A 27,523-nucleotide genomic window follows, 5' to 3' on the forward strand; every position below is an offset into this window, starting at 1 on the left:
AGCAGCACATCACAAAATATATTTCAAGTCAGATAAGCTTTCCCCCAAATAAAGTCTTTTGACAGGCCCTTACATATCCACAGCTGTCATGGACACAGACCACGTTACTAGTGATACAGAGCATTACAGTAACAGGTGACCTCTCCTTCCAAGTTTCTTAATCTGCTTTTGCTCTCTGGCTGCAGTTTCTAGGCAGGCAGAAGAATGGCAGAATCTCAGCCTTCTTATCTCTTGTCCTGACAAATCTGGTTACAGAGTGTTAAATGCAAGATAGGAAGCCTGAGGGGAAAACACAAAGGATGGAACCACAAGGTTCAACCAACCAATAAGGCAAGAAACTTTTGACAATAGGGTTGCCAGTATATATCATGCTTAGTGTTAATAGTTTGTACTGTCACCAGTGACTCCCACAATTGCAGACAAGGCTCCTCAAAAGGTTTACTTGTAACATGTGTGAAAGAAAGAAGCATGCCTACAATTTTCAATCAAGGAAAAAAAGTGCACCCATCACCAAAAGTTTGGGAAACTTTGGCCTGGTCATAGCAGTCATTAAAGTTCCCTCTTTGCAACATTAACTTGAAGACCCGAAAATAAATGTTCTAAAAAGCACAATTACAGTACAGTACAAAAAGAGAGAGAGAGACTTTCTTCCATACACAAACCCTTTCCACCAGTGATCCCAAGGTATACAAAGAAAACAGCAAGATGTGTTGGAGAGAAGTTAAGCGATTATTTCAGGAGTTAATATTTCACACCTCAGGTATTGCCATCAGTTTATCTCCTTCAGGCAGGGCAAAACAGCTTTCCACTTCTATACAGAGAGACCAGCATTGTAGTTTATTGATTTAGCAACACAAACAGAAAGCTCTCTTAGAAACCATTCAGAACAAATGGCTGAAAAGAAAGATGGGAGGAAGCCCCAGTACGTTGAGCCTTGAAATTCAGAAAGCACAAGACTCAAACTGAAAGTGTACCAGAAAATTACACCAAGCCCACCAGGGTCATGTGACCAGGAAGAGCTAAATGTGCAACCACCACAAGGTACCAATAAGCCTGCCAAATCCCACCCCCAATGTGTTCAATTCTTGCAGAGAGATGCTCAAGTTCTGCACCAATAGCACACGTTGTCCCCTCTGAGGAGTTGAAGGGTCACCATTCAGCCTAAATCAGAGCATCCATTTATCTAAATGCCCAGAGGAAAACTGGGATTTCTATACGGTACACGTCTTCCCAACCACCTTACAGGTGTCATAAAAGCAACCAATGAGTTTTCATCTATTGAAGGGGAGGGAGAACACAAGCTTCTGGACTGGGATCACCAGGAAGCAGTCTGAACATACATTTTGCTGCAACAGTTTAAACTTGTGCCTAGGGATAAGAATGTTCCGGCTCAGGGAACAAACTGACCTGGGAAGAAATTTCCCAATAAGACCCTTAGGTGAACAATGGGCGCAGCTGCTTCATTATGATGTGCCCATCTGGTCTAAGGAGTGGTGAGGAGAGGAGAAAATGATGAAAGGCACTTCAAGATCCTTCCAAGTTGTGTTCCAGATGAGAGAAGACAAGGGAAGCTGCTTCTGGAGGTGGGGAGGAGGCTTGCTGAATGTGGAAAGTTCCTGGGCCAGGAGAGAGGTAAAGCACTAGATAAGCGTATCATTGGCTGGATAACTGGATTAATAGTTAATGCCCAAACCAAGCGAGGGAGCCTTAAATGTTACTTACTGTAGAAAGAAGGGATTTTAAGTGCAAGGGGCTACTAATGATTATCAGCACAACTCCTGGGCTTTGGGGAGGAAAATGTGTGTGAGGAAAATGCCTAGATTTAAAGTGGGGAATGTTGACTTCTGGTCAAAAGGTGGAACTGATGATGGAATGGGGTGGGGAGAAAAAGATGGAAGATTTAGGTTAGGAAGGAAGGAGGGTATTCAGTCTCACCTAAAACAAAACACCCAGTATTGGGGCTGGGGCAAAGCTAAGAATGGATACCACAAATTGAGATCAAGAGAGATGGAAATGACAGCCAGCTGTTGGGAGATGCTAGATTTTAAGCACCGAGTGAGGAGCAGGGCCAGAGCCTGTCAAAGTCCTCCCTCTAATTTCTATGACTCCAGAACTCACCTTAGGGATTGAAGGTGGAGGAATCCTAAGAGATGGAATACAAACAATGGAGGAGAAAGCACAAGAACACGGCTAGATCAGAGCAAAGGCACACCTAGCCCAGCATCCCTCAAGAAACAGGACCTGAAAGCAACATCACCATCATCAGCCCAACACTGCCAATCTCCAGGATCTGGTCTGTTGAAGCGCACTGAACCCTGAGCACAGGAGGTTCCCCTTACCCATCACAGGTCCTTGGACGTTGAAATACCTCAGCTGGTAGAACATGGGACTCTTGATTTCAAGGCCATGGGTTTGAGCAACAGATTCCTGCATTGTGGGGGTTGGACAAGATGACCCTTTTGGTCCCTTCCAACTCAACAATTCTATGATCCCCACCGCCACCCAGATATGTCCAACCCTCTCTTAAACCCAGCTTTAAAATTGGGGTGGGGGGAGAAGAGTATTAAATCTATTAAAATTTGGGAAAAGGGTATGCAGGAATTTGATGAAAAGGGTGTACAACAGGAGCTGGAATGTGAGGGGTGGGTGAGAGGCAAGGAGGGAGAACAGGGGTTCAGGCCCCCCAAAGTGCATATATATCACCAAAGACATGCATATCTCTATACTGGGGGTGGCAAAGAGAAGAGGCTTCAACACCTTAATTTGGGAAAGGGGTGGGTGGGGGTGATGGGGAGCTGGGGCTGGAATGTGATGAGGTGGGCAAGTGGGGAGGAGGGAAAACGGGATCAGTACTCGCCCCACCACCAAATTTGCACATGAATACCTCCGTATGTGGGGGGAAAGAGAAGGGGATTTAACACCTTAAACTGGGAAAGGAGGGGGTGGGGCTGATGGGGCTGGAATGTGATGAGGTGGGCAAGTGGGGAGGAGGGAAAACTGGGGCTCAGTACCCCCACCAAATTTGCAAATGGATACTTCTATTTGTTGGGGAAAAGAGAAGGGGATTTAACACCTTAAACTGGGAAAGGGATGGGTGGGGTGATGGGAGCTGGAATATGATGGGGTGGGCAAGTGGGGAGGAGAGAACACAGGGGCTCAGTACCCCCACCCCCCACCAAATCTACACATATGTGGGGGCAAAGGGAGGAGGATTTATAAAACTGGGAAAGGGGCAGGTGGGGGTGATGGGGAGCTGGAATATGATGGGGTGGGCAAGTGGGGAGGAGGGAAAACAGGGGCTCAGTACCCTCACCCCCCACCAAATCTACACATATGTGGGGGCAAAGGGAGGAGGATTTATAAAACTGGGAAAGGGGCAGGTGGGGGTGATGGGGAGCTGGAATATGATGGGGTGGGCAAGTGGGGAGGAGGGAAAACAGGGGCTCAGTACCCTCACCCCCCACCAAATCTACACATATGTGGGGGCAAAGGGAGGAGGATTTATAAAACTGGGAAAGGGGCAGGTGGGGGTGATGGGGAGCTGGAATGTGATGGGGTGGGCAAGTGGGGAGGAGGGAAAACAGGGGCTCAGTACCCCCACCCCCCACCAAATCTACACATATGTGGGGGCAAAGGGGAGGAGGATTTATACCTTAAACTGGGAAAGGGGTGGGTGGGGAGCTGGAATGTGATGGGATGGGCAAGTGGAGAGAAGGGAAAACTGGGGCTCAGTACCCTCACCCCCCACCAAATTTGCACATAGGTGGGGTCAAAGGATTTATACCTTAAATTGGGAAAGGGGCGGGTGGGGGTGATGGGGAGCAGGGACTGGGGTGTGAGGAGGAGGAGGGCCCTCCCAGCCCCCCTAAAGTGTGTCTATTTCCACATCTTTATACTGGTGGGGGGGCTCGGGAAGGGGCGTGTCCGCTGCCCAGCCCCTCCCCTAGGGGCGGGGCCTCCTCACCTCCTGAGGACCACTGGGGAGGGGGAGGGGCCCTCAGGGCGCGGAGGGGGTGGGGGAGGGGGCGAGGCCCGCGGCTCCCCCTCAGGGCCCGCTCCCCCTCCGCCGTCGTCGTCCCCACCGCTCCCCGGCGCCTCACTCACCGTCTCTGCGGCCCACTGCGGCCCCTCCGGGGAGAGGCAGAGGGAGGCGGGCAGGCAGGGCCGGCGCAAACACGCAAACACACGCACAGCGCCAGATACCACACACTCCGGAGGGCGGCGCGCGACGTCACAACGCACGGCGACGTCAGCGCGCCCGCGCCGGGACCCGCCCTCCGTCCCCGTCCCTCTTCCCCGCTCCAGTCCGCGGCGCCGTCGCCCCGCTACGTCACCTCCTCCCTACCTCCCTCGCCTCTCCATTGGCTCGGGCTGCCGCGCGTCAAGCGCCGACGGACAGCTGCCCCAGCCAGTCAGCGGCTTCCTCACAGAGTTGTCGGGCGGGGAGCGTGAACTCCCACCTCCTCCAATAGGAGAGCGGAGCTTTCCAACCCCGTAATCCGAGGGAGGGAGAGAGATCAGCCCCACCCCGCACTTCTTCCGCCGCCAGTAAGCGGCGGGGGAAGGCGGGCTTTGAGCTCCCGAGTCGCCATTGAGCTGGCGGGAAGGGGCGGTGGGGTGGGGACGGAGGCGTGGCCTCCGAGGTAACGCTCCGCCCCCTCGCTCGCTTTTCCCGCCCAAAGCGTCTCCTCAGGCAACGACATTCCCTCGCTTTTGATTTTCTGAGGAATTTAAACCGCCCCTCACAAATATGCATATACTCAGTCCGATAAACAATATATTTTGACCCATATTCCGAACAATAGTGTATCAAGCACTACGTGCCCTTGCGTGTGTTCAATTTATATATTGAAAAAATAAATGAAATAATAGTTTTGGGTTCTGAGAGACCCAGGTGTTACCTGACATAAATTTATTCGTCCTTTTTCTCTTCAAAATAAAGAAGAAACTTAAACTGGCTGTTGCCCTCAAAGGAAATAAAACCTGTTCATATATCCAGTCGTAACCAGAAATGGGAAAATTTTCCACAAGTGTGCTGACAGCATAGTTTGTAAATGAATACAAGTTTATATGTATTGCGTAAAACGCATAAAACAGAATAAAATGCATTTCGCCGTTAAAATAATGAGTAAAAACTAGGCATTCTGTCAGATAAAGAGTTTGTTCCCTTGACGAATCGTAACTTTCCCCCACAAACTTCATTGTAGTTTGGCAAACGGCCTTAACTGGAAAAATCACACAAATTAAAAAATGTCCCAAGGGCCAAAGAAACGTGATAATTTCTATGATATATGGTATGGTTTTATTGTATATACAAAGAATGAAGCACATGAAAGTGAATTAACCCCCAGTTTACAGCACAGTTTGTCGAGTATAGACCGGATAGGGTTTTATTTCATTTTATTTCCCACAGTCCATATCCTGTAACAGAAATTAAACAATACAATAAGGCAAAACACGTCAACCTTAATGGAAAAGTCTATTACGGCTTGCCTGCTATTAGTACACGGCTAAGCTCCTAATATTGAAAATAGATTTTATATACAGTATTTATTTTTCGGATGAGCTCTTAGATCCTAATAACTTTCATTTGCTTCAGCTTTTATATGTCGGAGATGCTTGTCCTTTTCCCTTTCCTGTGTTTGTTCATATTTTGGAAAGCAATAAAAACACAATCTGAAATAAAAGGAAATAAAAATAGAATTCTATGATTCTACGTCCACAGTGAGCCAAGAGGGATTTGTAAAGAAACCCCCACAATTCTCTTTGCCAAGGATCTCAAAAAAATCCCTGTTTGACAATGGCATGAACTCTCCATCCTTGGAGCTTTTTAAGCAAAGGTTGGACAGTAATAATAATATTAATAATAATAATAATTGTATTTTGTATAGCCCACCCATCTGGCTGGGTTTCCCAAGCCACTCTGGGCGGCCATCGGCCATGTTGATTCCTGCATTTCAGGGGGTTGGACTGGATGACCCTCGGGGTCCCTTCCAACTCTGCCATTTTATGATTCTGTGACCTAAGAAGTGGGAAAGGACCCAATTCAAGGGTGTTTCCAAAGTCCGTGTCCTTTAATGGAAGTCGGTAATTTAGCAGCCATGGCTCAACCTGAGAATATAACAGGTGGACTAAAGCCCAGAACGAGCCCAGGCTTGCAAAAGAGGTTAAAAATAGTAAGAAAATTGTTGTTTTTTCCCCCCTGGCTGTGTCTGAAGCAAGACGAAGACCATGCAAGTAGTATGTCCTCTGCATGAAGATGGAAATTTTCTGTTGGGTGACAGAGAGGAGGAAGTGCTCAACAGTCCAAGAGGTATTAAGGGAACACCAAGCTTTTTTGATAGAATTCATATCTCCAGGGCCAGGTGAACTGCTTCCAAGGGTACCAAAGGAGCTTGCAAATGTCATCTCATCTCATCTTCTGTCTATAATCTTTGAGAATTCTTGGAGAATTTGGATTGAAGGTGGGCAAATGTTGTTTCCACCTTCAAAAAGTGTGTGTGGGGGAGACCCAGGCAACTACAGACATGTCAGCTTAACATCAATACCAGGAATAATAATAATAATTTTTTATTTATATCCCGCCCTCCCCAGCCAAAGCCGGGCTCAGAGCGGCTAACAACAGTAAAAATAGCACAGTTGACATAAAATCACAATCAGTTAATTGAAATACATTCTAAAATCAATTCATTCTAAAATCAATTCAGAATCAAATTAATGGCAACCACTGGGCTAGAGTTCAATGAGGATTACAGAAGGAGGGGGTCCTAGCACAGAAAAATCAAACAATCAGTCTGTGAGCACTTAGAAAAAGATGCTATGTTGACTAAGAGCTACCATGGGTTTCGCAAAAACAAGTCGTACCACAGTAATCTTATTTCTTTTCCTTTTTTTGATAGAGTTACAAGCTTAGTGGATCAGGGGAATGCAGTGGGTGTAATGTATCTTGATTTCAGCAAGGTTTTCAGCAATGTCTCCCATTATATTCTTTCAGAGAAGCTAGTAAAATATGGTCTAGGTGATTTTATTGTTAGGTGGAATAGTAGCTGGTTGACTGAGTGAACCCAAAGAGTGCTCACCGATGATTTCTTGACTTCCTGGAAAGAAGTGACAAGTGTTGCAGGGTACTGTCCTGGGCCTCTTGATTTTCAACATCTTTATAAATGACTTGGATGAAGGAATTGAGGGACTCTAGTGGTCACGAAATTAAAAGACGCCTGCTTCTTGGGAGAAGGGCAATGACAGGCCTAGACAGCATCTTGAGAAGTAGAGACATCACCTTGCCAACAAAGGTTCGTATAGTTAAAGCTATGGTTTCCCAGTAGTGATGTATGGAAGTGAGAGCTGGACCATAAAGAAGGCTGATCGCCGAAGAATGGATGCTTTTGAATTATGGTGCTGGAGGAGACTCTTGAGAGTCCCATGGACTGCAAGAAGATCAAACCTCTCCATTCTGAAGGAAATCAGCCCTGAGTGCTCACTTGAAGGACAGATTGTGAAGCTGAGGCTCCAGTACTTTGGCCACCTCATGAGAAGAGAAGACTCCCTGGAGAAGACCCTGATGTTGGGAAAGATGGAGGGCACAAGGAGAAGGGGGCGACAGAGGACGAGATGGTTGGATAGTGTTTTCGAGGTTACCAGCATGAGTTTGACCAAACTGCGGGAGGCAGTGGAGGACAAAGGTGCCTGGCGTTCTCTGGTCCATGGGGTCACGAAGAGTCGGACACGACTAAACGACTAAACAACAACAAAGTGGTCTTAGTAGACCACAAGCTTAACAAGAGTCAACAGTGTGATGCAGCAGCAAAAATACTAATGCAATTCTAGATAAACAGGAATCTAGTGTTCGGATCAAGGGAAGTCATAGTACTGTATCACTCTGTTCTGCCTTGGTCAGAACACATCTGGATTACTGTGTCCAGTTCTGTGCGCCACAATTTAAGAAGGATGTTGACAACAGGAACGTGTGCAGAGGAGAGCAACAAAGATGATTAAGGGTCTGGAAAACAAGCCTTATGAGGAACGGTTGAAGGAGCTGGGTATGTTTAGCCTGGGAAAGAGAAGACTCAGAGCAGATATGATAGCCATCTTCAAATATATGTCAAAGAGCTGTCAAATGGAAGAGGGAACAAGCTTGTTTTCTCCTGCTCTGGAGGGTAGGAACCGAACCAATCGCTTCAAATTAACAGTGGAACAGTTTCCCATGGAAGATTGTAGACTCTCCTTCCTTGGAGGTTTCTAAGCAGAGGTTGGATGGTCATCTATCATGGATGCTTTAGCTGAGCTCCCTGCATTGCAGGCGGTTAGACTAGATGACTCTTTGTGCCCCTTCCAATTCTGTTTCTGGTGCCATGCGCTGGTAGATTCATTAAGATTGGTCTGTCTCTCTTATTCAAGAAGTGGTCACTCTACCACAGTTCGAGAACTGTAGGTGAAGGTGAAATGTGTTATTAGCTACCATCACTTTTCAGTAATCTCAGTGCCAGTTACCTGGAGAGAAGTCATCACCTATGTACAATTGGGTGTTGGTACCAAAAGGGACGCAGGTGGCGCTGTGGGTTAAACCACAGAGCCTAGAACTTGCCAATCAGAAGGTCGCGGTTCGAATCCCCATGACAGGGTGAGCTCCCGTTGCTCGGTCCCTGCTCTTGCCAACCTACCAGTTCGAAAGCATGTCAAAGTGCAAGTAGATAAATAGGTACCGCTCTGGTGGGAAGGTAAACGGTGTTTCCGTGTGCTGCTCTGGTTCGCCAGAAGCGGCTTAGTCCTGCTGGCCACATGACCCGGAAGCTGTACGCCGGCTCCCTCGGCCAGTAAAGCGAGTTGAGTGCTGCAGCCCCAGAGTCGGCCACGACTGGATCTAATGGTCAGGGGTCCATTTACCTTACCAAAGCTAGATCACTCAGTCTCCTTTGGATGTTATTAGGCTGGTAACTGAATCCCCCCTGTTCACACCTACTTTCTGCTTGTGTCTGTCCTTCTATTGAAAGGCCCAGCCTGCTTTTAAGTCTGATCCTGAACCCTCTAGGATCTTTCTTGTCCTCTGCCTGTGGCTTCCCCTTTCGTAACTGCGAATGGAAACCTTTAACTTCTCTCTGGACTCCTCCCTACCACCAGCAATGACTTCCGCCCCAGCGGTCTTTCCTCTGCAGCTGTCAAGAGTGTGTGCCTGGCGGTGTTTCGCAAGTGCTGATGTTGAGCAGAGTGTGTCCTAACTAAAGCAAGAGCACAGAGATCTGCACATCCTGTCAGAGGGGCGAACGGCTGAACCCAGAGCTGCAGAATTTCAGCTGACACGGAGATAAGGCTGGAGAGACCTAAGGCAGAATGGTTAGCTGAAACAATTCTTAACGTGGGTCGGAAACAGTGGGTAGTGGGTGGTGGTTAGATTCTGCGCCATACTTGTGTTGAGCTGCTTTGAAAGTTTGCTTGTCGAAAATCTGACCTCTTTCCTTGCCACTCAACCCTTCCTCCTTGTTATTATGCAAATAAGATGTCCAAAATCTAGTGTTTCTAGCCTTGTCTTGATCCAAAATGTTGCCTCCGTCCTTGAAGCTTTTGTTGTGGCTTGGCCCAAGTTGGAAGCCACATCTTGACAGTTGGCAGACATGAGCTTCCTGTGTGGTGTGTGCAAGCCTGAGTGGCAGATCAACCTTTCAAAATGAAGCGACCTTCTGGTGTGGCGTTTGATATAAGAATGAACACACTTAAAACAACAGCAAAAAATATAGATTGTGGATTATGAGAAAAGGTGCTGAGCCTTGTAAGACCCCTTCAGCAATGGGTAGAGCTGCCGAAGGGCGAGGCCTTCTCTCAAAGAGTTTGAGAAGAGTTGGGACAAGTTTCTGCTTGGGATAGTTTTCTATTATAAGAGACCCTATTTGTGAAGAAGTGAGCTGAGATATGGGTGGACAGGTTGCAGGGTCTTGCAGAGAGCTTTGGCTTGGAGAGCGTCCTAATAGAGACCAAGAGGATTATCCACTGTGGCACCAAACTGTGTTTTGCAAGTGCTGTTAAGCAAGTATTTTGCAGGGGGGAGCTGGGAAAGCTGAGTAATCCAAACAAACCAACACAGAATAAGTATGGGAAGAAAATATGGATCCCTATGACACAAATGTGGGGGGGTAAATAACAAATGAATCAGCTGGGTGCCTCTCTCCAGCAGAGAGAGCCCTCAGTAGCAAAGCTTAAACTCACACAGTTAAGCAGCACTGCAAAGTGTTAAGACTGTAGGCTGTTAAACTTTTTGCATAAGTCATTTAGTCCGTTTGCAAACTGCTTCCCTCTTTCTGCCTCTCTTGCAATGAACCGACCACACTGTTAAGTAAGTTTAAAACGCTTTACTAACAAAACGTTACAAAGATCAGGTTCATGCATTTATCTAAGCAGCAGCAGGAAAGACACAGGCAGAATACTCTTGGGTAGAAAATACAGAAAGATAGCTTCAGACATGTGCTCTAAGCTTGGTCATCAGGGCAATGAAATAACAAGGAGAATAGCCTGCTTGATTGGAGGAGAAAACCCGCATTGCTTTTTCCATTGCAGTCAGATTCTCTGGTTGTGTGTGACGTCGACCCAGAGCTGAAGGAGAAACTGAAGAAATTCCGGTTCCGGAAGGAGACTAACAATGCAGCCATAATGAGTGAGTTTACTATACCGCATGCCACCTCCCTATTTTTTTCCTAAGATTGGGGGCTATGGTATTGTGGCTTGGCACCCCTGCCATAGGAACACAGGAAGCTGGAATCAGACCACCTAGCATGGTCAACTAATTGACAGCTGTCTAAACTGAGTGACAACGGCTCTTCTGGCTTTCTGGCAGTGTTCTCTCCCAGCTCTACTTGGAAATGCAATTGGCAGAGTATAAATACTCCAAAATAAATAAATGAATAAGAATTGGGATCTTCTGCATACACAGCAGATACCCGACTACTGAGCTACAGCTCTTCCCCATTCAGTGCAAAACAGATGGGATGCCCCACATCTCACATGTGACTACGGCAGTCTCGTAAATAGCTTAGTACAAGGTGGTACCTAAATACCTTTATGCTTCGTCAGGGAGTGCTTTAAAAAAGAAAATAGAAACGAACGCAGTTCTCTGACAATGCGGTGTTTGTCTTTTCTAACCTGAGAAGCCTGAGGCATACCAGCTTGAAATGTGCTGGGGATCTGCGCACCTTGTATTAAAGTGGCTTTGATGCTGATGGAACTTCTGTTGGCAGCTGCATAGGCAATTCTTAACTGTGGTTAATCAGGTGTCACTGATAAACTTGAAGGGGGTGTGAAATGAGCTGTTGGCTGTAGTCCTTCTGCATACCATTAGGCCACTGACTTAAGGGCCATTTCGGTCTCACCAGCAGTTCTCTGGCTCACAACTCCCCCCACCTGCCCCGCAAGGTAATTTGTGAAGGCGAGGGAGCTTGGGCTTGGCTTTGATGTATTTATTTATTTAGTGCTCTTGTATCATGCTTTAAATCACCCAAGTGACCTCAAAGCAGTTTCCATACCAACAAATAAAACAAAATCATTAAAAATTCACGGGACACAATTAAAATATCAATAACGAAACCACAAAAGATCAGTGCTATAATGCAGAACAGACTCAAGGCACAAAACAGTCTAACCTATGGCCTCTGGAAGCTGGAGAAAAACAAACGACTTTTCACTAAGCAGCAGCAGCAAAAACCCATCAGTATCACAGGAACATAGGGATATCGGACGCTGCCTTATACGGAGTCAGGCCATTGGACAGATGAGAGAAAGTCCTTCTTCCTTCATGCAGCATATAGTTAAATGATGCAACTCCCACAGGAGGCGCTGATGGCCACCAATCTAAAAAGGTAAAGGTAAAGGACTCCTGACAGGTAAGTCCAGTCGCAGACGACTCTGGGGTTGTGGAGCTCATCTCGCTTTACTGGCCGAGGGAGCCAGCGTTTGTCTGCAGACAGTTTTTCCAGGTCATGTGGCCAGCATAACTAAGCCGCTTCTGGCAAAACCAGAGCAGTGCACGGAAACGGCGTTTACCTTCCCACCGGAGTGGTACCTATTTATCTACTTGCACTTTGACATGCTTTTGAACTGCTAGGTTGGCAGGAGCAGGGACTGAGCAACGGGAGCTCACCTCGTTGCGGGGATTCGAACTGCCGACCTTCTGATCGGCAAGTCCTAGGCTCTGTGGTTTAACCCACAGCGCCACCCTGGCCACCAATCTAGATGGCTTTAAAAGAGGATTGGACAAATTCATGGAGGAGAATGCTGTATATGGCTATTATCCAAGGTGGCTGGCTCTTGTGCTCAAATCCTGCTTGCGGGTTTTCCATAATGTGAATCTGGCTTGGCCAGTGTGACTAGATGGGTCCTTGGCCTGATCCAGCCTGCTTCTCTTATGTCCATCTTGTTAAGTTGTAGGTGAACATATCAGACGACACAGCGATTCTTCAAGCAGCTCTTGTTTACTCACAGGCCAGAACAGAACTGAACTGAAGGGTTCAGCCAGACTGCTTATATAGAGCTCCAGTACCATGCAACTGTAACAACTTTCTGTAACTATCCAATCACTGAACATCACTTTCAATCCCTTATTTGCATATGTGGACCTGAGTGAAAACTATCTACAGTATCCCCCTGCTGGCCAAGGGTGAAAACTTCAGTACATAACACATCTAGCTCAGAACACATCTTTCTACAGTGACTGGCAGTGGTTCTCCAGGGAACTTCCACATGCAAAGCAGATCTTTCTAAGAATGGAGGTGAAATCCCATTATTAAGTTTTTGTCTCCTCTCTCCTCAGTGAAGGTGGACAAAGACAGGCAACTGGTGGTGCTGGAGGAAGAATTCCAGGTATGTAAAACCTTTCCACTTCTTTTTTCTATTTAAAATGAGAATCATTCCTCCTGCTTTTCTTTTCTTTTTAAGCACCCTGATTCAGGTCAAGTTTTAAAAAGTACCCCTCATTCGAATTCAGAGGCTGCAAAAGAAGGCTGATAGGCTTCAGGCTGAAGCAACACAAAGGTGTTTTTATACCGTATTTGCCTGAATATAAGCCGCATCTTTAAAATTGAAGGGGGCGAGGGAAGAAAAAAACAAACCCAAATATAAGCCACTCCCTTCCTCACTGCTCCTGGCTACATGGAGAGCCACACTGCTTTGCCAATGGCCTTTCCCCTTCCTCGCTCTCTCTCTTCCTGGCCTTGGGGGAGAAGATGGCGCTGCTTCCCCACGCTCCTGGTGCTGTTTGCCCCGTGCTCCTGGCTACATACTGTAATGTGGCGAATATAGGTAAAGGTAAAGGGACCCCTGACCATTAGGTCTAGTTGTGACTGACTCTGGGGTTGCGTGCTCATCTCGCTTTATTGGCCGAGGGAGCTAGCACACAGCTTCCGGGTCATGTGGCCAGCATAACTAAGCCGCTTCTGGTGAACCAGAGCAGCGCACGGAAACTCCGTTTACCTTCCCGCCGGAGCGGTACCTATTGATTTACTTGCACTTTGACGTGCTTTCAAACTGCTAGGTTGGCAGGAGCAGGGAGCTCACCCCGTCGCGGGGATTTGAACCGCCGACCTTCTGATCGGCAAGTCCTAGACTCTGTGGTTTAACCCACAGCGCCACCCTCGTCCCTTTGTGGCGAATATAAGCTGCACTTTAACTTTTCATGCTCAGAATTTGGGGGGAAAGTGCGGCTTATAGTCAGGCCAATACGGTATATATGCTGTGCACACACACACACACAAATTGCAGCCTAGTGCAAATTCCCCAACCTGGTGCCTTCCAGATTCCAAACATATTGGACTTCAGTGTGCTGACTGAGGCAGATGGGAGTTGTGGTCCAAAACATCTGGAAGGCACCGGGTTGAGGAAGGCTGGTGTGCTACACCCCCATGGCAGGTGTTCTGCTGTACAGACCAGAGCATATGGCTCCAGGTGACTCATATATGTGACACCCAACCACACAGTGTAGGGAAAGGTAAGCAACCCTCTGAGATCACACGCAGGCTTACATGAACTGAGGAAAGTTCTCCCTAGCTACCAGGTGTGGCGATCAGTTAGATTCTGACTGTGGGGAGGAGGCTTCAGATTTCATCGCAACACTTATCTAATCGTTTACCTGCAGTGTTCGTACGCTGTATAAAAACAGCAGATTTTTTCCCCCTACAAAGCCAGCAAGTGATTGAACTGCAGAGTTTGTTGTGACTATAAAGTGAAGGCATTACAGAGTGGGGTTTTTTTTCTGGAGAAAAGCGTAATTGTCTCCACTACAGACAAATGTAAGGCTTGAACAAGCTACTCTGCCCAATCATAGTCTTGTTGTTGGGAAGAGGTGGAAAGCAGGGATGTGCAGAAAGACAGTGCAGAAGCAGACAGTGCAGGGAAAGCAGGGATGTGCAGAAAGACAGTGCAGAAGCAGAAACCTGCTTTTTTATATTGCAGGGGAGTGGAACTGTAATCAACCGGTTCTCTCACACACACGTGTGTGCACACACTTACTTTTCACTTCACTCCACTTCAGCCTGCGACAGCAACTGAATTCCCAACTCTTCCAGCAACTGCCTGGAATCTGACATGGAGAGACATCTCCTTTCCCCCAAAGAAATTGCATCAGCTCCTCCATTCCACCTTCCTGCATTCTTGACATGAATTTTGTCGGTACATTACAAATTACGAGGCTGGGTTAAAAGCAAATTGAATTTCAGATCAAGTTTAATATCTCAGGGGAGCGATGTGCTGATGGCGTCATTTGCTTTCATATTTAATTCAACACGTTATGCAAGAACCCTCACACGCGTTAGCGAAATGTTAATCAAATGGCAGCGCGGAATATCCACTCCACTGTGTTTTAGGGAAGCAGGAAAACTGGCGGCGGGGGTTTCAAGGGAAAATCTCTTCCCATTTCTTAAAATATGAAACGACGGGCAAGTTTTGCTTGTCAAAATAGAAGCCCAGCTGAACACATTTTCCAGACAGGAACTGATGCATAATAACATTCCACTGAAATAATCCAGGAGGGTCCTAGCCTGGGAATGGAAGCTTCTAAACAGATTCAGCTTGTTAGGGGATCCTAGAGCCACAGCTTGCTGAAAACAATGGACTGGAGGGTGAGTTTGTCCAAATGTCCATTAGTGTTCCCTTCTCAGTTTACGTCACGTAGTTCTTGTGCCTGCTGGCGTCATCTGGCAGCCGCTTCCAGATGGTCGGTGTTTTGGGGTAGGATCCAGTGACGTCATCAGGGCCATCTTAAGCATATCTGGTGCCGTGGTGCAAAGCTCCCTCTGCCCCCCCCCCCCAGTTTCCCAGAGTTTTTTAGGGAGGACGGCACTGCTGGCAGGGCTGGAGGAGATGGACAGAGGCTGGAGGGCGGCTCCTCTGGTGGAGAAGAGGCAGAGGCTGGACGCAGTGCCTCCTGGCTCAGCTGGCCACTTCGTGCCATGGCGGCTACGGCAGACGGAGGCTCCGGGTGCGGCGCTGCTTCGGCGTGGCATGGTGGAGGCGGGCGAGACGAGCTGATGCTTGGAAGCGCCGCTTCCAGCCTCCACCTCTTTCCTGGAGCCCTCCAGAACTTGGCGCTCCACGCCACTAGCCTCTATGGGTAAGATGCCCCTGGACATCATGACAAAACCAGGGTGCTCAATTACAGTTGACTTGGCACCTTTGCACAGCAAACTCCCTCCCTCCCCCTCGGCCCCCAAACCAGACCTTTTGCAATAAGGAAAGTTAAAGAGAATTGCCTGGGATAACAATTGCTTGGTGCAGCTATATGGTCATACCTCATGTTACGTTTGCTTCAGATTGCGCGTTTTCAGGTTGCATCCCATGGCGACCCAGAAGTGCCAGAAAGGGTTACTTCTGGGTTTCACTGCTTGCGCATGCGCAGACACGCAAAATAACTTCACGCACATGCGCAGAAGCTGCGAAACGCGACCCACGCATGCGCAGACATGGGTTGCATTCCTTTCAGGTTGTGAACGGGGCTCCGGAACGGATCCCGTTCGCAACCAGAGGTACCACTTTACTCGCCCCACAAACAAATAAGAACAAACACTCAATAAATAGCCAACTTCCCTTAACCTTCCTGCACCCTTTGTGCGAACAAATAAGGATGAATGAGGCTCAATCAACAGGCCGCCAACAAGTGACTTTACCCTTAGCTTTTCAGGCTCTGAGGAGGCCTCGTTTACATCCACCTTCCAGCCTTGCCCCCCCTCTAGCTGCTCTTGAGTCTGCAATCTCACATACCAGGAGTGTGGAACCTGTTGCTCTCTAGAAGGTGTTGGACTTAAATGCCTACCAGCCCCAGTTAGCATGGCTTGGGGTGAAGAATGGTGGGAGATGAAGTCCCGCAACATCTGGAGGGCCACAGATTTCCCCATCCCTGCTATATGCATTTATCTGGAAATAAATTGAATTCAATGGGATTTCTGAGTGTGTACGTGGGTGGCGCTGTGGGTAAAAGCCTCAGTGCCTAGGGCTTGCCGATCGAAAGGTCGGCGGTTTGAATCCCCGCGGTGGGGCGCGCTCCCGTTGCTCGGTCCCAGCGCCTGCCAACCTAGCAGTTTGAAAGCACCCCCGGGTGCAAGTAGATAAATAGGGGCCGCTTACTGGCGGGAAGGTAAACGGCGTTTCCGTGTGCGGCTCTGGCTCGCCAGAGCAGTGATGTCACGCTGGCCACGTGACCCGGAAGTGTCTCCGGACAGCGCTGGATCCTGGCCTATAGAGTGAGATGGGCGCACAACCCCAGAGTCTGTCAAGACTGGCCCGTACGGGCAGGGGTACCTTTACCTTTTATGCATAGGCTGGTGAAGGAGGGCCAGCTTCTGCACCTTTAACAAGTGGACTTCCAGTCGCCCCCTTGTGCCACCTGCTTCAATTTCTTCCCCTTGGTACAAGGCGCCCAGGACTCGGCTGCATCAAAGGACACAGTGGTCTTGAACAGGAAGGCTGTCGATCCTTCCAGCCATCTTGTTTGTACATATGTGGCAGCAAACTCTGCTTAATTCTGCTCCTTTGCCAGTTCATTACAGGGCTTGTGGTGCCTGCTTGGCTGCAGCAAAGAGGATTGGATAATGGGCTAATTGAGAAGGAAAGAACTTGTGAGCCCTTCCTCCCTTTAGCAGCAGAGATGAAAAGGCAGTGGGAAGCAACAGTCTTCGGTGAGGGAGGTGGTGCATGCTCCTTCCTTTTCCTATAATAATAATAATAATAATAATAATAATAATAATAATAATAATTTATTATTTGTACCCTGCCCATCTGGCTGGGTTTCCCCAGCCACTCTGGGCGGCTTCCAACAAAGATTAAAAATACATCAAAATAATACATCAATCCCTAAGCCCAGTTTCAAACCCACTGAGGACACCTTGCAGGACTTTTCCTCTCCCATACACCCAGATAGAGGACAGAAACCTCTCAGCTACTGCTGAGCCACAAAGCCATATACCTTTGTGCAATGTCAAAAGTGACAAGCAAAATTCAGCATCGCCAGGGTGGGGGGAGTGTGGCAAGCCGGGTGCAGCTTCCTGGAATGAATGGGTGGGAGCAAGGGCTGAGCAGAGTGCCCCCTTGGCATTCGATGCCAGACATTGGAATGTCACCTGTCACCTGCACACACCTTTCAACCTACGCACAGGCATAGCATCTGAGCTCCACCCTTGACAGGGAATAGCCAGAGAGCAATGGCAGAGTAGATGTTGTACTGCAAAGACTTGGGTTCAAATCCCTACTCTTCTGCAAAGTGCATTGAACACTACCCGCCTGGGTTTTTCCACATGACCTATTTATTCAGCATTCATCCTTAAGTGTCTTATTGCTTCCAAAGGGTTTATATACCACTTGATTGTAATGAAACCTCAAAGAGGCACTGACAGAAAGAATAAAACAATAAAATTACCAGTAATAAATAGTTAAAAACAACGATTTGAACCATTCCAAACAGAATTGAAATCAACGATAAGCTAAAAGCCGGATTAAAACAAACGGCAGCGTTCTGTATCTGGATAGGCTTGCTTAGACAAAAATGTTTAATTGTTTGGCACCTGTTTTGGCAGGTGCCCAAATGAGTGCAGTGAAGGCACCTGCCTGGGGACGACAGGCAGGAAGTTCCAAGTGTGGGTGCCACACTAAAATATCAATGTATTAGAAGTGCAGAATAAGTATTATGTGACACTTGCAACAGTGCCAGTTCCTTGGATCCATAGGTGCCAAATTCCCCATGAAGGGGCCGGGCATCCACAAATTTTGGTGCCAGGGCCATGCACGCTACATGGCACCCACGGCCCCAGGCACCCACAGTCCCAGGGCCAAGCTGGCACTCCTGAATGGATCAGTGAGCTCAAGTGGGCACATATAGGATAAAGTGATCTCCTCTGAAGGAGTGGGTCTATAGCTTGCGGGTCCTTCTGGATCCCTTGCTGTTACTTGAGGCTCAGGTGGCCTCAGTGGTGTGGAGTGCCTTCCATCAGCTTCAGCTGGTGGCCCATCTGCACCCTTATCTGTTGTCTATGCTCGACTTCTGTTGTCTATGCTCTAGGTTAGATTACTGCAATGCATTATATGTGGGGCTGCTTTTGAAGAGTTCGGAAACTTCAGCTAGTGCAGAATTTGGCAGCCTGGTTGCTCACTGGGGCAAGATGAACTGAGCATATCACACTGCACTGGCTGCTGATTAGTTTCTGGGCCCAATTCAAAGTGTTGGTTTTGAAGGCAGGGGTAGGCAACCTAAGGCCCTTGGGTCACAAGCAGCCCCCGGGGGTCGTTTAACTGGCCCACAAGCCGCCCCCAAATTGACCCGCCCGCTCAGTGAGTCCCCGTGCGCTGCACTAAACCGGAGCAGCACGGCCCAGGGACTTGCTTCCGCAGCACCAGAAATTGCGTCTGCGCAGACACAGACACCAGAAATCGTGTCTGTGCAGACACTGGAAATCACAGGCGTGCACGCTCATACACACACACACACACACACACACACAATCCGGCCCACAGAGGGGTCTCTGCTGGAGTGAACCGGCCCAGGCAAGGCAGACCTTACCAACCCCTGCTATAAGGCCTTAAACGACTCAGGACTGCAATACTTCAAGAACTGCCTTTCCTTATGTGAACCAACCTTAGACACTGCAATCATCATCTGAGGCCCTTCTTCATGTGCCTCCACAACAGGCCTGGAGGGTGGTAAAATGAGAAGGGGCCTTTTCTGCAGTGGCTCCCTGCTTGTAGAGTGTTCTCCCCGTGGAGGCTCACCTGGCACCATCATTACATATCTTTAGGCGCCAGGCTGAAATGTCTTGCTTCAACCAGGCCTTGGGCTGATTGACATTCAACCTGATAGGCTTGTGGGGAGTTTATTTCCCTTCCTGTTAATCACTCGCTTGTCCTACACTATTCAATTTGCCCATCACTTTCCAAACTGCAAACAGCCACAGTTTTTGAAAAATGGATTTGTTGTGCGGGGGGTGAGGGTGGGATCTCATCCCTTCCTACGCAGCTACTCCCCTCGGGAAGACCCTTGTCTACAAAACTGATGCCTGTTTCTGTGATCTTCTTTAGGACATCTCTCCAGAGGAGCTGAGAAGCGAACTGCCAGAACGCCAGCCTCGATATCCTAAGTGTTGTTTGAGTGTGTTTGTGAGAGGGGAGGGGACAACCTGATTCGGCCCATACACGCTTCCATATTCAGCTATAGTTTTGAGGAGGTGGCCAGAGAAAGGGTTTGCAATGATTTCGGGACAGGCAAGCGGAAGCCTAGTTCGTTTATAGAATTTTCTGCCAGAAGATTCTGTGATGGATGGGATGGGTAAAAGGTAAAGGGACCCCTGACCATTAGGTCCAGTCGTGACCGACTCTGGGGTTGGGGCACTCATCTCGCTTTATCGGCCGAGGGAGCCGGCGTACAGCTTCTGAGTCATGTGGCCAGCATGACTAAGCCGCTTGTGGCGAACCACAGCAGCGCACGGAAACGCTGTTTACCTTCCCACTGGAGTGGTACCTATTTATCTACTTGCACTTTGACGTGCTTTCGAACTGCTAGGTGGGTAGGAGCTGGGACTGAGCAACGGGAGCTCACCCCGTCGCGGGGATTCGAACCGCCGATCTTCTGATCGGCAAGTCCTAGGCTCTGTGGTTTAACCCACAGCGCCACCCGCATCCCCTGGATGGGATGGGGGACAACTGCAATTCCTTTCACATTCAAAGGCAAAGTACCCTTTTTGAGGCGAGTAATAATAATAATAATAATAATAATAATAATAATAATAATAATTTATTATTTATACCCCGCCCATCTGGCTGGGCCTCCCCAGCCACTCTGGGTGGCTTCCATAAAAACCAAAAATACAGTAAAATATCACACGTTAAAAACTTCCCTGAACAGGGCTGCCTTAAGATGTCTTCTGAATGTCAGGTAGTTGTTTATCGCTTTGACATCTGCTGGAAGGGCGTTCCACAGGGCGGGCGCCACTACCGAGAAGGCCCTCTGCCTGGTTCCCTGTAGCTTTGCTTCTCGCAGTGAGGGAACCGCCAGAAGGCCCTCAGCGCTGGACCTCAGCGTCCGGGCAGAATGATGGGGGTGGAGACGCTCCTTCAGGTATACTGGACCGAGGCCGTTTAGGGCTTTAAAGGTCAGCACCAACACTTTGAATTGTGCTCGGAAACGACCAGAACACAGTATTCCCAATGCGGTTGCGTGATATAATTCACACGCAACTGGAGCAGGAACCAAAGATGCTTTTGGACTAATAAGGCCAGTCCTGGGTGACTTGGGCCCTTTTTCACACATGGTATGGACACAAACCTTTTACAATTGGGCTGTCAACAGCTACTAGCTGTGATTGCTCTGCTCTGCCACCAGAGTCGCAGGCAGCAATGCTGGGGTCCACAGGAAGGGAGAGTTGCTCTTGTGCTCACGTTCTGCTTCCTGGATTCCCACGGGTGACCAGGTTGAGAACAAGGTGCTGGGTTAGATGGGTCATTGGACTGATCCTGCAGGCTCTTCTTATGTCCTTATGCTGCACTCTTAGGACAGGAAGTAGCCCAATGCCTACTGGGAAAATAATAATAATAATAATAATAATAATAATAATAATAATAATTTTTATTTATATCCCGCCCTCCCCGGCCAGAGCCGGGCTCAGGGCAGCTAACACCAGTAAAATCACAGTAAAAAACATGATGGGGACGACGGACAATTTAAAATACAGGTTAAAATGTAATTTAAAATTCAGCCTCATTTTAAAAGTAGCCCATAGATCAAAACCGTAAGGGGAGGGAAACATAAGGGTCAGACTGAGTCCAAACCAAAGGCCAGGCGGAACAGCTCCATCTTGCAGGCCCTACGGAAAGATGTCAAGTCCCGCAGCACCCTGGTCTCTTGTGACAGAGCATTCCACCAAGTCGGGGCCAGTGCTGAAAAGGCCCTGGCTCTAGTTGAGACCAATCTAAGCACCTTGCGACCTGGGACCTCCAAAGTGTTGTCATTTCTGGACCTTAAGGTCCTCCGTGGGGCATACCAGGAGAGGCGGTCCCGTAGGTATGTGGGTCCTAGGCCACATAGGGCTTTAAAGGTCAAAACCAGCACCTTAAACCTGACCCTGTACTCCACCGGGAGCCAGTGCAGTTGATACGCACTGGATGAAAACAGAGAGAGAGAGAGAAAGAGAGAGAGAGAAAGAAAAGAAAAGGGGGGGGGACATTGGGGAATGAGATTTGTGGGTTTCCGCATCCAGGGAGCTCCAGAGCCTAAGGTGTCCTCACATCGGAAGCTTTCTTCCACCCCTTTGCCAGTTGGAGACAAGCTGGTCCAGTTCCTTCCCACCCCCCAATGTCTACCTTGCCATGAGATGCCCAGTTGCTTCCTTGACTGTGCCTGTGTCTGTTTACATTTGTAGTTTACAGCTATAAATACGTCCACGATGATGGCCGGGTCTCATACCCTCTCTGCTTCATCTTCTCCAGCCCAGTCGGTGAGAACCGGTGACTTCCTCAGCTGAGGGGTGGGATTCTCAGCTTCCTGTCCAAAGAGTTGAGCTTGGTGTATGTCGAGAACAAATGCGAAGCTTTGAGGGCGGTGGCGGGGAGGCCTGTAGGGTTCGATTCTGAGTTGGTGCAGCACCAAAGGGCCAGGTTTTCAGGCCCTGGGCCTCCCCATAACAACAGCCAAGTGATGGGCGTTGTGACCCAAAAGGTTCTGGAGGGTGCCAGGTTGGGGGAAGCGATTATAACTGGCATTACTGTGATAACGGCCGTGATCACACCATGCATTTTTAATAAAAGTTGTTATTAAAATTTGTACAGTGGTGCCTCGCAAGACGAAATTAATTCGTTCCGCAAGTTTTGTCGTCTTGCGATGTTTTTCGTCTTGCGAAGCACGGTGTCGGAAAAGTTTTGGAAAAGCTTCAAAAATGACCAAAGTCTTCAAAAACATCAAAAAAGGCTACCACACCGCGTGCTATGAGTTGCTCCTCGAAGTCAAGTCGCAACTGTATTAACGGTGTTAAGCAAAAGGAAACAAACTTGCAAGCCCATAGGGAAAATCGTCTTGCGAAGCAGCTCAAAAAACAAAAAACCCTTTCGTCTAGCGAGTTTTTTGTCTTGCGAGGCATTCGTCTTGCGAGGTACCACTGTAAGGACAAAAAGGGGAAATTTGCACAGAAAGAATAGGAAACCTTGGGGGGGGGGAAAGCATAATAATAATAATAATAATAATAATAATAATAATAATAATGATAATTTTATTTATACCCCACCCTCCCTGGCCAGAGGCGGACTCAGGGTGGCTAACACCAGTAAAATTACAGTAAAAACATGTTGTTGTTGTTTAGTCGTGTCCGACTCTTTGTGACCCCCTGGACCAGAGCACGCCAGGCACTCCTGTCTTCCACTGCCTCCCGCAGTTTGGTCAAACTCATGCTGGTAGCTTCGAGAACCCTGTCCCACCATCTCGTCCTCTGTCGTCCCCTTCTCCTTGTGCCCTCCATCTTTCCCAACATCAGGGTCTTTTCCAGGGAGTCTTCTCTTCTCCTGAGGTGGCCAAAGTCTTGGAGCCTCAGCTTCAGGATCTGTCCTTCCAGTGAGCACTCAGGGCTGATTTCCTTCAGAATGGAGAGTTTTGATCTTCTTGCAGTCCATGGGACTCTCCAGAGTGTCCTCCAGCACCAGAATTCAAAAGCATCCATTCTTCGGCGATCAGCCTTCTTTATGGTCCAGTTCTCACTTCCATACATCACTACTGGGGAAACCATCTGAGTAAAAACATAATAGGGGGGGGGGGAACCAATTTAAAATACAGGTTAAAATGCAATTTAAAATGCAGCCTCATTTTAAAAGTAGCCCATAGATCAAAACCATAAGGGGAGGGAAACATAAGGGTCAGACTGAGTCCAAACCAAAGGCCAGGCGGAACAGCTCTGTAACACGAGGTTCAGCAGGAGGAGATGAAGCAACGGCCATATTTCCCATGTGAGTGGGAACTTAGGAATTCGCGTACAGGTTCGCCAAATGAAAAATTAAAGGAATGAGAGAACGAAGGGACAGCTCAGTCATGGGTTCGAGTCCCGTATTGGGCAAAAGATTCCTGCATTGCGGGGGGTTGGACTACATCACGCTCAAGGTCCTTTCCAACTCTGGTTCTATGATCATAGATTCCCTTGCTTCCTAGTTTGTTGTAGTCCAAGAGAAATACGAAGATAAAGAGCACCCACCTATCTAAACATACTTTTGCAAAGTCTACACCTTGGAACAAACAGGATGGACCATACGGCCATGGGCTTCTTCATTTTGAAATAAAATCATGCCATATTGCAAAACCGTCGGCACAGAGAGTTGTTAGGAGACCCCGATTCCCTTCCCAGAGCGGTTTAATACTTAACCCCTCTTCGCAGGGAACAGAATTGCAGTCCTGGGAGGGCAACAGGGGGCTACTCTTAGCACCCTCAAAAAACAAACAAAAAAACCCTACAGCTCTCAGAAATTCTCTGGGGGACGTCATCTCTGTTTAAAGTTGTATAATGGTGCCTCAAATGTATGGTGTGATCGCGGCAAATGTCTTTGAACATTCCAAAGTGCTATAAAAACGAGTCATTTGAATGATTGAACGCCAGTCATTTGTTAGGTTTTCCCCCCACCCACCCTACCGGTGGAAAAACCCAACAAATCCCACTTCTGTCGCAGAGAGATAAGGCAGTGCCCTTTAGCACCTGCGTGCCTTGGGTTCAAGTCCCAATGTCGCCGTAGCAGGAGCTTGTTTTGTGGCCTTGGGGAAGTCCGCCTCTCTCCACCTCAGCCAGTCCTTAACTCCCTGACCCGCTGTGGATCACAGCGCCCATTGTGAGCGAGATAATGAACAGTCATTGCAACTAAAGGAGCTGCCTTCTCCTTTCCCCTCGCAGGGTGCAAGCCGGAGCAGCAGATGATGTACGCCGGGAGCAAAAACAGACTGGTGCAGGCAGCTGAGCTCACCAAGGTATTCCAGGCACACTTCTTACCACTGGTTTTGTCCATAGCTGTCAAGCGTCCCTTATTTGGCGGGACAGTCCCTTATCCCAGCGCCATGTCCCGCTGCTGTCCCTTATTGATGATGTCCCTTAAATAAGCTACTGAAGGTAATGTGGCCCTTTCTATGTCCAGCTGACCTTTGTCAGCAACAAATGGTTGCTGTTTTTTTGTGCTGAATATATGTTATATGGTAATTTATGGACCTAACAGGTCTCTAAAGCCATTTGCACGCAACAAAATACGTATTTCATCAAAGTAGTTGTTGATCCCTTATTTTGGCTGCTGATCCCTTATTTTCGAGGCTGCTGGTCCCTTATTTTCAAACCTGTAAGTTGACAGCTATGGTTTTGTCCCTGATCGCCTTGGCATTGTTTTTGGCCTCTCTTCCTGCCAGAAACAACCCCCTCCCCAGCCTCTTGGGATTCTAGAGAGCAGCCTGGTTGCCTGGCGCAACCCGGAGAACGTGCATGTAACCTTAAACCCCCAGGAGAAGTGAAAGAGGATGAGGCAACTGTGCTTTCTCGCTTGCATCTTCCTCTCCCCCTTTCCCCATGCCTATATGTGGCTTTTGGTCTTGGGCAGCGGGGGATTCTTGTTTTGGGTGCCAGAACTGGGATTTGATTCCATGCCAACTGGTGACTCATCATCATCAAACCTTTATTGCATTAGCGTACAGCCATAGCAGGATAAGACAAAAATGCTAGAGAGAAGCAACCTAACAAAATTCAAACGATATTAGTGGCATTGTGACATTTAAATAACCCTAAAACAATAATGTAAAAATTTAGTTGCCAGCGCCGGGAATCTAAAATGCAGATGTATATAAAACATATAATGGCCACAAAAATAGGCTCAGCACATTAGGTTAAAAAGGTAATACAAAGAATTAAAACAGGTCCAGGTCTGGGACACACTACCCAGTCAGTGTAGCCCTAAGTTTCAAAGCCTGCACTATAAAGATTGCCACCCCACGTGAAATTTGGGGATTTGCATCCACAAGAAGCGATTTCAAACAGTCTTCCTTAGATGTGATGGTGGGCGGGATCAAGAGGAGGAGCTTAGTTCTTATTAGCTCATAAATAGGGCAGTAGAAAAAGAAGTGTATGAAGTCCTCTACTTCATTCATTGTGCATGGACATAGACGCTGAGTAATGGGGGTCTTAAAGTAAATCCGCTGCAAGAAGGCCGTGGGTATAGAATGGAAACGGGCCATGGTAAACGCTCTTCTCAAATTGGGCTCCGTCAGGTCTATCAAGTAGTTGGCAAGTGATCTTACCACTTTCACTTTAGGGAGCCACTTGGAGAGGCGAGCTGTGGCGGACTGTGCCCGGTCCATGGCCTCGTCTCTTGTAAGAATCCAGGCCCGGATATTATGATGGTCCCAAGATGACAGCGTGTCAAGATCTGGGAGGGAGTAGCGTGCCGTGATAATCTCCATGGCCTTGGACCATTTGTTGTTATAAGCAACAAATTTGATTCCTAGACCAGGGGCAGGCAACCTCAGGCCCCGGGGCCACATGCGGCCCAATCACCTTCTCAATCCGGCCCACGGACGGTCCGGGAATCAGCATGTTTTTACATGATTAGAATGTACTTTTATTTAAAATGCATCTCTGGGTTATTTGTGGGGCCTGCCTGGTGTTTTGACATGAATAGAACGTGTAACTTTATTTAAAATGCATAATAATAATAATAATAATAATAATAATAATAATAATATATTATTATTATTTATACCCCGCCCATCTGGCTGAGTTTCCCCAGCTACTCTGGGCGGCTCCCAATCGAGTCTTAAAAACTTCCCTAAAGAGGGCTGCCTTCAGATGTCTTTTAAAAATAAGATAGCTGCTTATTTCCTTGACCTCTGATGGGAGGGCGTTCCACAGGGTGGGTGCCGCTACCGAGAAGGCCCTCTGCCTGGTTCCCTGTAACCTCACTTCTCGCAATGAGGGAACCACCAGAAGACCCTCAGAGCTGGACCTCAGTGTCCGGGCAGAACGATGGGGGTGGAGACACTCCTTCCGGTATACTGGGCCTTTGAGGCCATTTAAAGCACCAAAGTGTCAGCACCAACACTTTGAATTGTGCTCAGAAACGTACTGGGAGCCAATGCAGGTCTTTCAGGACCGGTGTTATGTGGTCCCGGTGGCCACTCCCAATGAATCTCTGGGTTATTTGTGGGGCATAGGAATTCGTTCACATTTTTTTTTCCAAAATATAGTCCGCCCCCCCCCCCACATGGTCTGAGGGACGGTGGACTGGCCCACGGCTGAAAAAGGTTGCTGACCCCTGATCTAGGCCAACCCCTGGAGCTGAGGAAAGAGAGACTGCCACGTCTTTCAGAATGTGCAATATATTAAATAATAAAATCCTCACCTTAGCCCAGTAGTAGGGCACCTGCTCTGCATGCAGAAGGCATAGAAACATAGAATTGTAGAGCTAGGAGGGATTCCCAAGGGTCATCTAGTCCAGCCCCCCCCCCCCCCGTAATGCAGAAATCACAGCCCCAGGTTCAGCTCCCAGCTTCTCTGAGTAGGACTGGGAGGAGACCTCTGCCTGAAGCCCGGAAAAGCGGCTGTTACTCAGCATTGACATTACTGAGTTAGACCAAAGGTCGGACTGGGTGTAAGGTAGAATTATGTCCCTACTCTGCCCCAGCCAGCTCCTTAGCTACCTGGGAAAGGCAGGGAAGGATGCTTGGCCACCTTCTCCACCTGACTGCTGCTCTGTTTTCCCCCAGGTCTTTGAGATTCGGTCCACAGACGACCTGACGGAGCAATGGCTGAAAGAGCGCCTGGCCTTTTTCCGCTGATTGGTAGGGTAATCCTGGAGGGCTGGACCTTCAGTAAACTCCCCACTCATAGCAGGCCCTGTAATCTCACTCCCCCCCCCCCATTTCACCCTAGAGATACCACTGTATAGTGGGTGTATGTGGAATATAGGGAAATGTAGCTGAACTACTGTCTCCATGACCAGCGTCACTGGCTTTCCCCCGCAGAGGAATTAAAATGAAATAAAGTGATTGGACCTAATTCTTCTTTTCATTTTG

General features: G+C 48.2%; 2 protein-coding genes across 6 annotated transcripts in view; one reads left to right on the plus strand and one right to left on the minus strand.

The window, feature by feature from the left end:
• SAMD4B (sterile alpha motif domain containing 4B) overlaps positions 1 to 4,287 on the minus strand; it is a 33,971-nt gene extending 29,684 nt beyond the window's left edge. Inside the window, exon 1 of one of the 2 annotated variants that reach the window (XM_053397631.1) lies at positions 4,105 to 4,287. The gene's annotated coding sequence lies outside the window, so the exon portion shown is untranslated. The remainder of the gene's footprint in view (positions 1 to 4,104) is intronic. The other variant, XM_053397632.1, reaches the window with a different exon arrangement.
• Positions 4,288 to 4,646: 359 nt separating this feature from the next.
• GMFG (glia maturation factor gamma) lies at positions 4,647 to 27,523 on the plus strand. Of its 4 annotated transcripts, none has more exons than XM_053397642.1 (8): positions 4,653 to 4,830; positions 6,223 to 6,313; positions 10,546 to 10,642; positions 12,791 to 12,840; positions 19,534 to 19,583; positions 21,862 to 21,944; positions 24,369 to 24,442; positions 27,215 to 27,523. In XM_053397642.1, the coding sequence occupies exons 2-8, from the start codon at positions 6,254 to 6,256 to the stop codon at positions 27,284 to 27,286; spliced, it is 486 nt and encodes a 161-aa protein (XP_053253617.1). In that variant the 5' UTR covers positions 4,653 to 4,830; positions 6,223 to 6,253; the 3' UTR covers positions 27,287 to 27,523. The 4 variants fall into 4 exon arrangements, with proteins under 4 accessions (XP_053253620.1, XP_053253617.1, XP_053253619.1 ...); XM_053397644.1 differs by lacking the exon at positions 4,653 to 4,830 and adding an exon at positions 9,153 to 9,330 and having other exon boundaries at positions 5,271 to 6,313; XM_053397645.1 differs by lacking the exon at positions 10,546 to 10,642 and having other exon boundaries at positions 4,647 to 4,830.

The sequence above is a fragment of the Podarcis raffonei genome, chromosome 8 (assembly GCF_027172205.1).
Source record: "Podarcis raffonei isolate rPodRaf1 chromosome 8, rPodRaf1.pri, whole genome shotgun sequence".
Lineage (NCBI taxonomy): Eukaryota > Metazoa > Chordata > Lepidosauria > Squamata > Lacertidae > Podarcis > Podarcis raffonei.

Bases quoted from the DNA above. Each gene is read 5' to 3' on its own strand.
- GMFG (XM_053397642.1), top strand. From the start codon at position 6,254: ATGAAGATGGAAATTTTCTGTTGGGTGACAGAGAGGAGGAAGTGCTCA. The intron at 6,314-10,545 runs GTATTAAGGGAA...TTTCCATTGCAG, and splicing joins AGTGCTCAACAGTCCAAGAG to TCAGATTCTCTGGTTGTGTG. The intron at 21,945-24,368 runs GTGAGAACCGGT...TTCCCCTCGCAG, and splicing joins CATCTTCTCCAGCCCAGTCG to GGTGCAAGCCGGAGCAGCAG.